Below are 13,523 nucleotides of genomic sequence, written 5' to 3'. Positions count from 1 at the left end.
CAGTTATTATAAAAGATAAGTTACCCTTCTTTTTATTTAGACAGAAAAGAGGAGATGATGGGGAATGTACTACTGTGTATGTTTATCTTATTGATTGTTAAATAAAATACTGTTTGGCCAATGAGACAGCAAGTTATTTGGAACTAGGAGTCAAAGAGGATTCTGGGAAATGTAGTAGAGAAGTGCTGATCCAGGCAGGAAGTGACATAGCAAGGAGACTCATATTTAAGCGAAGGAGAAACAGGAAGAGTCCCTTTTTCCTGTTCGCCTCCTCCAGCAGCAGGATGTGAGCCACCGGCAAGGAGGGACGCCAATAAGGTGTCCGATAAGTCTTATAAAACATATAGATGTATGATGATTGAGACTGAGCTAACAGATGAGGCTAGTCATTGGCCAAGCAGCATTGTACCTAATACAAGTTTCTGTGTACTCATTTGGGCCCTAACTCAGGCGGGCAGCTGGCATAAAGCTTGCACATGTTGGTGGGTCTCAGGCGGCTTTTGGCGGAAAGATTTATCGTAACAGATATATTAATAGAGAGAGTCACTGTGGGTTTAGCGAGAAACCTGGTGGTAGTGCAACTCCAAGGAATCCACAAGGAGGATCCCAAGTAAGACTACTAGCAATAGTACAGAGGATGCCCAATCTAACCTATCCCTGTAATCATTTTGATGAATATCTCCACTATTTTCACAAAGCTCTCATCCAGTAATCAATGGAACCAGAAACAGAGATCCACAACCAAGAATCTGATCAGGCTTCTGGAATCCAGACAAAGAGAGGGAGGAGGGAATGTATCAGCAAGTGTGGTCAAGACCATCATGGATATATTTACAGAGACAGCTGAACCAAGCTCTTGGATACTCATGGACTCTAGATCCAAAACTGTGGAGAATCCAGGGGACCAAACTAGGCCCTCCATAGGTGGTAGACAGTTATGAATCTTGGAGTATCAGAGGGGCCTCTGGCAGTAGGACAATGATACAAACATTTGATATGAGCTAATGTGTTGGAACCTATTTCCTTGGGTGAGATGCCATGATTACTGGCAGTGGGATCATGGTATAATCACAGTACATGAGCTAGCTTCTTGGAGACTATTCCCTAGGGTTGGAATCCCATGCTCAACCTTAATCCTTGAGAGAAGCACAGGGCCCTTCCCCAACCTTTTTGCCATCCAGACCCCAGACTCATCATTGGAGCCCGTCCCATTGAGGAGGAGTTGACTGGGGAGTTCTTGTGGGGAAGAGAGGGAGGGTGGGAGGAATGGAAAGGGGTTGAAGGGGGTATTGGAAGTAGAACTGCAGCTGTAATGTAAAATGAAATAAAAATTTAAAATGTAGAAAAACCTAAAAAATACAAAAAAACCCAAAAGCAGAATGAACTACTCAACTTTCAGATACAATGTAGGAATTTGATTAGGAACATTGTGTGTTTCACTGAATGAAAAATGGCAATTACAGGTACAGACATTTGACTACATATATCTCCAATGATAGTATTATAGGGAGAGTTATTAAAACTTTAAGAGTCATAGTCTTTTTTCAGAATTATTTTTAGTGGTGGTGAACTCTGAATATTTAGGAGACTCAGCCCAATTCCAGTTTCCCCTTTCTACTTCTAGAGTGTTGACTAATACCTCTTGTTCAGGATCCTGTCCATCTCTCCATGGATGCAATACTTCTGAATGCTTCCTGAACATAAAGGACTGTCATAACTCACATACTATCAGTCAAAATAAATTCATTTTCCAAAAGTCACTTTTGTTGATGGAGTTTGACATAGCAAGAAAATGTAACTATTATATAAATGTGTGGTTTGAATCATAAATGAAGAGACTGTCTCCAGCAGAATATCCTATGAAACATTATGGAGATTGAGCATCCCACTTGTCAGATACACCTAATTTGTGTCAAGTAGACAAAAACTAACCCATGAATGATGGAATATTAACAGACATCTAAACCTAAAAATTTTGTCTTCAAAATCAGGGAAGAATAAAACAATGTATAATGATAGTTATTTTTCATTCTTCCCTACTGGGATTTTTGCATTAACTGATTTTGAGTTAGAAACCAGGTTTTATTTTACTGGGTGATATATTTGTGCTATTAGGACAACTTTAATGCTTCAAAATAAGTCATAACTCACCTTGGAATATATTTTTGGCCATTGTATCAACTTTTCAGATAAAGATAACTGTTGGCCCTGGGGAGCATTGGGTATAAAGGTTCCCACTTTCACCTTTAGCCCAAGACCCTTTGGAAAATTCCAAAAGTTGAGAATGTCATACTTATCATCTAACTCCTGTTTCCAATATAAAGCCAGTTTGTCTCTGACATGATTATTCCTCAAGAAATGGTGAAGCTGAAAAGGATACAAGGACATATTTTAAAGTAGGCATGAGTAGTTCACCACAAATGGATAATAGAATGACTCTGGTTGTTTTTTAATTTCTGGTGTAAAACAACATACTAATGTAGGTATCACTAAGCTTGAGAAATGGTTACCTGGATTAAGGCAATGCCTCCAGGAAGTCTTCTAAACAGACTCAGGAAAGGAATCAATGAGTTTTTTTTTTTTTCGAGACAGGGTTTCTCTGGTTTTGGAGGCTGTCCTGGATCTAGCTCTTGTAGACCAGGCTGGTCTCGAACTCACAGAGATCCACCTAGCCTTTGCTTCCCAAGTGCTGGGATTAAAGGCGTGTGCCACCAACACCCGGCTGGAATCAATGAGTATTGGTTGAAGTAAATCTCAACTTCCTTTTTAAAAAGCTATATACATTTGCTTACATACATAGTATATCCCAAAGTTCCATGAGTAAACTGTGGACACTGATGACTAAATAATACTCAAAAGAAATCCTTTGTGTACTGATACCTTATGCGAATGAGCTGTCATTTCTTCAGTTAGTGAGAGAATGCTTAGTTTTGCAATGTAATCTCTTACCATGAGAACATTGTGAGGCTGTTTGTGACATGATCTTTATAGTCACTAACATTATTTACTCTTTGCCAGTAGTAACTCATTCCTTAGCAACTTGCACACAAAGAGCTGCACTGCCTTGTAAGATAAGATAGCAAATAAAGATTCTCCTTTGATTTTTAAATATAATGATCAAATATGGCTGTTTCTAGCCCAAATCCAGTGCCCGGCTCAGAGCCTCCTGAAGCCCAGGATATGCATAATGAGGAACCCATCCCAGTGGTCCAGCCCATCCAGAGCCTTCCAGCATTCTAGTTCTATCTCCATCCATGGGAGGAGGTAAGCATGGGACTGTATCAGGCCACCTTCTGGTGCCCTGCTCATACTCTCCTGAGTCTTGGGGCCTTCACACAGGGGAACATGTTACAGTGGAGCAGCCCATTTAGCATCTGCCAACATCCCAGTACTACTCCCACCTCCACACATGGGAAGAGGGGAGCCATCAGAATATTGGACTTGCTTGAGGAAGAGAACTTTGAACCTGTACCCTCCAGGAGAGGAAAATACTCCACTTGCACCTACTGAAAGAAGGGAATGGGAAGAAGACAATATAAAAACACATTCTACAGCAGAAAACTAAATATGGCAACACCAGCAAGACCTGAACATCCAAACCAGATAAAGCAGAGGAAAATGACCTTATAAACAAATTCATGAAAATGTTGGAGGCCCTCAAAGAGAATATGAGAAAATCCATTATAGAAATGGAAAAAAACAAAAAATACAAGAAATCCTCAAATCTTTAAAGAAATCCATGAAAAAACAATGAAACAGATGAAGGAAACAGTTCAAGACCTGAAAACTGAAGTAGAGCCAATAAAGAAAGCACAAACCGAGGGAATGCTGGAAATAGAAAAGCTAGCCAAGTGATCAGGGATTACAGATGCAAGCATAACCAACAGACTACAAGAGATGGAAGAGGGAATCTTAGGCACTGAAAATACACTAGGAGAAGTAGATCCATTGACCAAAGAAAATCTTATGTCCAACAAATCCCTAACACAAAATGTCCAGGAAATATGGGTCAATGTAAAAAGGCCAAAACTAAGAAAAATAGGTATAGAAGAAGATGAAGAAATCCACCTCAAAGTGCAGAAAACATATTCAACAAAATCATAGAAAACTTTCCCCAACCTAAAGAAAAACATGCCAATGAAAGTACAAGAACCTTACAGAACACAAAATAGAGTGGACCATAAAATTTCCCTTACCACATAATAATCAAAACCCCAAACACACAGAATAAAGAAAGAATAATAAGAGCAGCTAAGGGAAAAGGCCAAGTAACATATAAAGAGAAACCTATTAGAATTACACCTGACTTCTCCATTGAAATTTTGAAAGCCAGAAGGTCCTGGATAGATATTCTCCCAACAGTAAGAGACCAGGAATGCCAGCCTAGACTACTATATCCAGTAAAGCTTTCAATCATTATAGATGGAGAAAAAGAAATTCCAAGGGAAAACCAAATATATACAATACATATCCTCTAATTTATCCCTAAAGAAAGTTCTGGAAGGAAAACTCCATTCCAAGGCAGTAAGCTACATCCACAAATACATAGGCAATAGATAATCCCACTTTACCAACAGCCAAAAGAAAAAAAGAGGAGAAAATCCACACACAATATCACCATCAACAAATCCAAATCAAACAAGAATGGACAATCAATGGTCATTAATATCCCTCAATATAAATGGTCCTAACTTGCTTGCCTATAAGAATACACTGGCCAACAGAATGGATATGAAGACAGATTTCATTCTTTTGCTGCATGCAAGAAGCACACCTCAACTTCAAAGACAGACTTTACCACAGAATTTAGTGTTGGGGAAAGATTTTCCAGTCAAATGGACATAAGAAAGAAGTTAGTGTAGCTATCCTAATATCTACAAATTAGACTTAAAACTAAAATCAATCAAAGGAGATGAGGGAGTTAATTTCATCTTCATCACAAGAGAAATCCAACAAGATGATGTCTCAATTCTGAACATTATGCCCCAAAGAAAAAGGCATCCTCATTCATAAAAGAAACATTACTAAACTCAAATTACTTAGAAAACCTCACACACTTTATTGGTTTCATACCCCACTCTCACTGCTAGACAGGACTACCAGAAAGAAACTTAACAGAGAAACAAAGTACCTAAAAATGTTATGAACCAATTGGGTTTAACAGACATCTGTAGAACATTCTATCCAAGAACAAAGAATAAAACTTCTTCTCAGGAGGACATGGAACCCTTTGTAAAATCAACAACATACTTGGCAAGATAGTAAACCTCAACAGGTTTAAGAATAATTGGAAAATCCCCCTATATCTTATCAGACCACCATGCTTTAAAGTTAGAATTCAACAACAGAAATTGCAGAAAACCTACAAACTCATGGAAATTGAACAATATCTAATTGCAGCATTGTGGGTCAAGGAAGAAATAAGAAATAAATTAAAGGCTTTCTGTAATTCAATGGGAATGAGGATACAACATACTCCAACATATGGGACACTTTGAAAACAGTACTAAGAGAAAAGTTCATAGCACTAAATGCCTAGATGAAGAAAATGGAGAATATTCACACTACAGAATTAACAACACAAGTGAAAGCTCTAGGAAAAAAGGAAGCAAAATCACCCACGAGGAGTAGACACCAGGAAAAAAGCAAATTGAGAGCTGAAATCAATAAAGTAGAAACTAGGAAAACAATACAAAGAATCAATATAACAAATAGTTGGTTCTTTGAGGAAATCAACACGACATTCAAACTTTTATCTAAACTTACCAAAAGGCAAAGACAGAAATGCAAATTAACAAAATCAGAAAAAAGGGGAGACATAACAATTGATCATCAGGTCATAATTTGAAAACTCGTACTTCAAATAATTCAAAAACATAAAGGAAATGGACAATTTTCTGGATAGATATCACTAACCAAAATGAAGTTATGACCAGATAATGGACTTAAATAGCCTTATAAATCCTATTGAAGGAAAATAAGTCATCCAAAGTCTCCCAACCAAATAAAGCCCAGGATGAGATGGTTTCAGCGCCAAATTCTAAAAGAAATACAAAGAACAGATAATACCAATAATCCTCAAATTGTTCCACACAATAGAAGCAGAAGATTCATTGCCAAATTCTTTTTACCAGGGTTCGAAAATCTTGGTACCCAAGTCACACAAAGAAACAACTAAGAAAGAGAACTACAGACCAATGCAGAGTACTCAAAAAATACTGACAAACCAAATCCAAGAACATATCAGAGAAATAATCCACCATGATCTAGTAAGTTTCATCACAGGGATGAATGGATTGTTCAATATATGAAAATGCATCAACATAATCCACCTTATAAACAAACTGAAAATGAAAAATCACATGATCATTCACTAGATGCTGGAAAAAACTCTGCAAAATCCAACACCCCTTCATGATAAAGGTCTTAGAGAGATCAGGGATAATAAGAACATACCTAAACATTATAAAAGCAATATACAGCACAAGACAGCCAACATGAAACTAAATTAGGAGAAACTTAATGCTATTCCACTAAAATCAGGAACAAGACAAGGTTGTCCATCCTCTCCATACAATAATTTACTTGAAATTTTGGCTAGAACAATAAGACAACAAAAGCAGATCAAGTGGATATGAATTGGAATGAAGTCAGACTTTCACTATTTGCAGATGATATGATAGTTCACATAAGTGACCCAAAAAATTCTACAGGGAGCTCCTATCACTTATAAATACCTTCAGCAATGTTGCAGGATACAAGATTAACTTCAAAAAATCAGTAACCCTAATATATACAGATGATAAATGGCCTGAGAAAGAAATCATAGAAACATCACCCTATATATTTGCCACAAATAACATAATATAACTTTAGAAATGCTAACCAAACAGGTCAAAGACCTGTATAACAAGAACTTTGAGTCTTTAAAGAAAGAAATCAAAGAAGATATCAGAAAGTTGAAAGATCTCCCATGCTCTTGCATAGGTAGGATCAACACAGTAAAAATGGCAGTTGTGCCAAAAGCAATCTACAGGTTCAATGTAATCCCCATCAAATCCCAGCAAAATTCTTCACTGACTTTGAAAGAATAATACTCAACTATATAAGGAAAAACAAAAGACCCATGACAGATAAAACAATCCTGTACAATAAAGGAACTTCTGGAGTCATCACCATCCCTGACTTCATGCTCTATTATAGAGCTATAGTTCTGAAAGCAGGTTGGAATAGACACAATAATAGACAGTAGACCAATGGAATCAAATTGAAACCCTGATATTAACATATACACCTACAAATACCTGATTTTTTCACAAAGAAGGTAAAGCTATACACTGGAAAAAAGAAAGCATCTTTAACAAATTGTAGTAGCCTTAACTGGACACTGGCATGTAGAGGATTGCAGATAGATTCATATTGTCACCATGTGCAAAACTTAAGTCCAAAAGGATCAAAGATTCAACATAAAAGCAGCCATACTTATCCTCTTTGAGTAGAAAGTAGGAGGTACCTTCAAACAAATTGGTATAGGAGACCACTTCCTAAACATAACACCTGTAGCAGAGGCACTGAGATTGACAATTAGTAAATGAGACCTCCTGAAACTGAGAATGTTCTGTCAGGCAAAGGACACAGTTAACAAAACAGCTGTCCACAGAACAGGAAAAGATATTTACCAACCCCACATAAGACACAGTGCTAATTTCCAAAATATACAAAGAATTCAAGAACCTAGTCATCTAAAGACCAAATAATCCAATTAAAAAGTGTGGAATAGAACTAAATAGTGAATTCTCAATACAGGAATCTAAAATGGCTGACAGACAAATAAGAAAGTGCTCAACACTCTTAGCCACCAGGGAAATGTAACTCATAACACCTCCTAGATACTATATTTCTCCTGCCAGAATGACTAAAATAAAAAACACCAATAACATCTTATGCTTGAGAGTATGTGGAGAAAGGAGAACACTCCTCTACTGCTAGTGGGAGTGCAAACTTGTACAGCCATTTGGGAAATTAGTATGGTCGTTCCTCAGCAAAATGGGAATCAGTCTAACACAAGATCCAGCAATTCCACTCTTAGGCATATACACAAAAGATGCACATTCATACAACATAGACATCTGTTCCTCCATGTTCATAGTAACATTATTTGTAATAGCCAGAACCTGGAAGCAACCTAGATGCCCCTCAACCAAAGAGTGAATGGAGAAAATGTGGTACATTTACACAATGGAGTACTTACTACTCAGTGGAAAATACAATGAAATCCTGAAATTCACAGGCAAACGGATGTATCTAGAATAAACCATCCTGAATGAGGTAACCCAGTCACAAAAAGACAAAATTTGGTATGCACTCACTTAGATATAGATATCAGACATTGAGCAAATGAGTACCAGCCTACAATCCACATCACCACATAAGCTAGGAAATAAGGAGGATCCTAGGAGAGACATACATAGTCCCCTGGAGAAGGGGAAAGGGACAAGATTTCCTGAGCTAATTAGGAGAATGGGGGATGGGAGAGGGAGTTAGGAGAAAGAAATTTTGATTAGAGGAGTGAGAGGAGGACATGAGGGAGCACAACAACTGAGTCAGGGGAAGAATAGAGACCAAGAAAAGACATACCATAATAGAGGGTGCCATTATATGTTTAAAGAAAATATGGCACTAGGGAAATGTCCAGGTACCTTTAGGGATGACCCCAACTAATAATCTAAGCAATAGCGGAGAGGCTACCTTATATGCCCTTGTCCTATAGTAAGATTTATGTCTACCTTGTATGGCATGCTACAGCATTCCACCAGTAGCTAATGGAAACAGAAGCAGACACTCACAGCTAAAACACTGAGCCAAACTCCTGGAATCCAGTTGGAGAGAGGGAGGAATGATGAGCAAAGGGGTCAAGACAAGGCTGAAGCAACCAGATAACCTGAACAAGGAGGAGCTTATGGACCCCAGACTGATAGCTGGGAAACTAGCATTGGACTGATCCAGACCCCATAAATGTGGGTGTCACTTAGGAGGTCTAGTTAATCTATGAAGCCTCTGGTATTGGATCAGTATTCATCCCTTGTATAAGCATGGATGTTGGGAGCCCGTTCAACACAGAAGGATACTCTCTCAACCTATACACACTGGGGTGGGTCTTGGCCATTCTCCAAATGATACTGTAGACTTTGAAGATCCTCCAAGGAAGGCCTTGCCCTCCCTGGGGAGCAGAAAGGGGATGGGTAAGGGATTGATGGGAAAAGGGGAGGTAGGGAGGGAACTGATATTGTTATGTAAAACAAGTTTGTATCTATTAAAAAAGACAATAATAGCAAAGGAACTTAAAAAAAAGCCAAACAGTCATTGTGCTGACCATCCATAATCCTAGAACATGGTAAGCTAAGGCTGGAAAGCAGCAAATTTGAGGGCAAACTGGGCTACATATCAAGACCCTATTTCAAACACATCAAAACCTTCATGCATATATGGGAAGCACTAATAAGACTCAGTAGTTTATGAACAATAACAAGAAGACACAACCTTTGGATGAAACATGAGGATGATCTAGGAGGGGAGATGAAGTGGATATTATTTGAAAACACTGTAGTCAGGTACAAAATAATCTAAGAATAAATAAAAATTACATCAAAAACAATACAAAAATTGATCAAATATGTAATACCTAATATGGAGAATATTCAAATTCTAGAAAAATGTCACATTGCTAAAGCTCTAAAACAATGGAAGAGGTATTACCTGCCAGGGAAAGAACACCATTTTGTTCTCACTTTCAAATGGTTGCATTTGTACTTGCTGAAGGCTCATCTCATGGAGACTGTGAGCAACAATATATACAGCCTTGTATACATTATAACTCTCTTCCCTCATTGTCATACCAATAATGTGTCTAGGCAGTAATTCCAAGGAAGCATTTGGTTGGCATCTCTCCACAAGTTGACAATCAAGCTCTGAAAATGAGCATTGGAAGAACAAAGCCCATAATTTAGGAAGGTAAATGTCTTCTGGGTAATTGAATGGGTTAACTGTTTTGATAAAATTAGGAAATTCAGCCATTTGCTCATGTTGAAGTGAAAAAATGAGACTTCCATGGAATGAATCTACCAAGAAATAATCAGCATGATTGGTAACATCCCATTGAGAGTTCATGACCCAGACTTTCCATGTCAAAAAGTGTTTTCCTAGATTCAGCATTAAACCTTGTAGGGAATCACTGTCACCATAAATGATGATGACATTGGCCAATGATTCCTGTATCTTCCCCAAATTTGCCCAGAATTTGTAGGAAAATGAAGTCCATGTGCTTGAGATCATTTCAACAAAAGCTATACAGACTGTATTTTTCTCCATATTTTTTCTGAAGTCTGACAGAAACTCAGTCCCTCTGTGGTCATCTGGAAGAAGCAGACCAACCCAGTTCCAGCTGAAATGAACCATCAAAGAGACAATGGCAAGAGACAGAGATGTGCCTTTGGGGGCCATCTGATAGAGAGAATTAAACTGACTTTGGTCACTCAAGATAGGATCAAAAGGACCAATGGTAAGCTGAAGAGAAAGCAATTAGGAACAAGTGTCAATCAATGCCATCAAACACAATGTTCTTTCTAATGGAATAGATGGAAATACTAAGCATGATGATTGGTTTATCCCGATTTTAAAGGGAAATTTCTGTGACATAATTTGCAATGAATTACTGAACTCTCCTCCATTTTAAAACAATCCTCCAATTCGCCTTCATCCTTCCCTTTCTTTCTTTTCTGAGTGAATGAAATGTGCACCCATCTCCAATTGTCTAGACACTTTCCCCAGATAGCTAAGCAATCAAGTGTCTGTCTTTTACCTTAGTGTACCTCTGAATTGTCAGTAAAGAAATATGGCTCAAACTCAAATATAATGCCTCACCTGTGGGAATTTGTATAGTTGAAGCAGTGTCGCAATATGGGCAGATTTTGCCCATGATGGTCCTGTCAGTGCAGCAGCTGACTTTCTCTCCTTTACACAGTTATAGTTGGAGAGGGGATCATGCATGCCTGTGAACCAAAACAGGGCACTCCCAAGAATGTTTTTCTCACCATAAGGGGTATTATAAAAATCAAACCCCAGAGATATGTTTGGTAAAAGATCAGAATTCCTGTTGATCTTCTCAATGGCAAATACCAGGGCCAGAATAAACTCATAGTTTTTAAGATTATACCTGAATAAATAAAACCAACACACACTAGAGTAAGTTATAGATCACACAGAGCAGCAGATCAACCCAATGATTTTTCTAGTTGAAATATTAGTGATTATATACAGTCCACACTTAAACTTTCCCACTGATTGACTGGAATTCAACTGATTATGTTACCTTGTTAGAATGAAATAAAATCCTGTAGCTAGAATCCTCATTACTGAAAGTCTCATGACATATCACTTTACTTTCACTTGTATCCCCTACATTACTAATTTTTGATCAATTAAAACACACAATAAAATATCTTGGCCTTCCTAAGGACTATTTTGCCTCTCCTAGAAATGTCTGTTCTCCATGTCCAGACTGTTGAACTCACTGTATAAAAAATGACTCTAAGAATAGACTATTGATGTTCTGATGACACATACCACAATCCACTGTTACCTGAGACTGTATGACAAAATTCCTGTTTCTGAATTGAAAAAATTTAGTTAGATTCCTTTGCAGAAATTTAGTTACAATATTGTGTCTTAGAGTTCTCAAAAAATAAAGGAAAGTATATATGGCTATGGGAGCTACTTCTCAGCTCAATGCTAATTGACCAAAAGTAATTAAATAAAATATTGGTATGGTAGGGAAGTGATTGGAACCAATCTCTGTTCTCTGGGCCCTTCTGACTCTCCTGTTAAAACTGGCAGGGCATCTAATTCTCATTCTGATTGCATTACTAGTGGGTTCTGTATCATAAATTAAATTAAGATGAATCTATGCTTTAACTCATTTATTAATACCAGTTGTGAATGTTACAGAGCCCAGAACTTAATAGGAGTCCAGAACCTAGAACAGCTAAATGCAGGATGGAAGTGCCTTTCAGCCTGCAATGCCCACCACAGAGACAGTATCACTTGACAAAAATGAATACAAAGAGATACCGCATCAAAACCTATAATTCTCAGAAGCATGCTAGTATGTATCCCTAGTGCACAAATAGTCTTTGGGAGCCTATTCCCTATGGAGGGATACTCTCTCAGCCTAGATACATGGGGAGATCCTTGACACACATGATGTGACAGACTTTGATTATCCCCTATTGAAGGGCTCACCCTCCCTGAGAAGTGGATGGGGGTAGAATATAGGTTTGTTGAGGGGCATGAGAGGATGAGAGGGAGAGGGAACTGGGATTGATATGTAAAATAATATTGTTACTAATTTAAATAAAATTATATATATATATATATATATATATATATATATTAAAAATAGACTCTAAAAGTACTAAGCTTGTTTTGGCTTTTGTAGTTCAATTCTGGCTGTTTTTCTTACCTGAAGTATGATAATACAGAATATTTTTTATTTGTTGCTTAAAAACTCATGCAGAGAAAGTCTCTTTGCTACACTTGGATCCTGATCACACAGTATAGTTCTGGACTGGCTAAGAAATACTTTCTACTGGCTTAAACTACCACTGGCCATGCCAGAGGAGCAGTGAGTAGTTGAACATTGAAGTTCCACGTGTAAATCCACTCTGATGCGTCCATCTAATTTAAGCAAGGCCATGGGACTGCAGACCCCAGAACGTCTTTTGCATCTGTTGTGGCTTTATTTGTTTGCTGCAACTCTTTCTTTTGTATTTAACATGGTGCGAGTGCATGTGGGGAGATCTCCACTCTCTGTAATATAAAGTGTTTATCTCTTGGAAGCAATCTGTTCTACTAGGCATTTTAATAGTGGATTGTAAAGAAGATGACTCCTCTCTAACAGTATTGTAAAATTTGAAAATAAAATGATAGCCCATGCATAGTTTTGATTAATAAAAATAAATACAAGGATTTGTTTCACAACTAAGGCTTACTAGTCACATCTTAGGAACTGCTCAGGTTAATGATAGAAGGAAAGCACCTGAATCCAGGAGCCAGGCTGGCTCTAATTCTCTCAATGCTGTAAAGAGAAAGTCACATATCATTGACTCAAAAACAGCTTCAAAATAGCTTCAGGTAGAGCAGATGGCTTTCTAATATTTCTAAGGTAAATAACCCCAGAAAACAAGCTAAATTTCACCAACACAAGTGGCTGAGCTGTCTGACTCATTTGGCTATGCTCAAAAATAAAATGAAGCCCAATTGTTGCAGATGTTCCTTGCCAGGTTTGGCTTATGAGCAAAGTTGGTGATTAATTCCTTATACCCATTTCTGCCCTTAACCTCTTGACATAAAGAAAAATCTGTTTATGAAGGATATGTACCCAACAGATTTAAAGTAGTGCTGACTAATTCTTTTTCACATGTAAAAGTTTAGGTTTCTGATTCCTATAAGAGTTGTTATAGAGATAC

The 13,523-nt window shown here is 37.7% G+C and overlaps 1 protein-coding gene across 1 annotated transcript in view; it reads right to left on the bottom strand.

Moving 5' to 3' along the window:
- The window catches only part of LOC100754253 (vomeronasal type-2 receptor 116), a 66,515-nt gene that overhangs the window by 9,501 nt on the left and 43,491 nt on the right, over positions 1–13,523 (bottom strand). Inside the window, exons 6-8 of the mRNA XM_027433954.1 lie at positions 10,921–11,212; positions 9,757–10,563; positions 2,152–2,367 (exon numbers count right to left, since the gene is read on the bottom strand). Coding sequence (XP_027289755.1) covers positions 2,152–2,367; positions 9,757–10,563; positions 10,921–11,212 — 1,315 coding nt within the window. The remainder of the gene's footprint in view (positions 1–2,151; positions 2,368–9,756; positions 10,564–10,920; positions 11,213–13,523) is intronic.

Source organism: Cricetulus griseus, chromosome 9, assembly GCF_003668045.3.
Source record: "Cricetulus griseus strain 17A/GY chromosome 9, alternate assembly CriGri-PICRH-1.0, whole genome shotgun sequence".
Lineage (NCBI taxonomy): Eukaryota > Metazoa > Chordata > Mammalia > Rodentia > Cricetidae > Cricetulus > Cricetulus griseus.
This window is presented reverse-complemented; position numbering and strand designations above follow the sequence as displayed.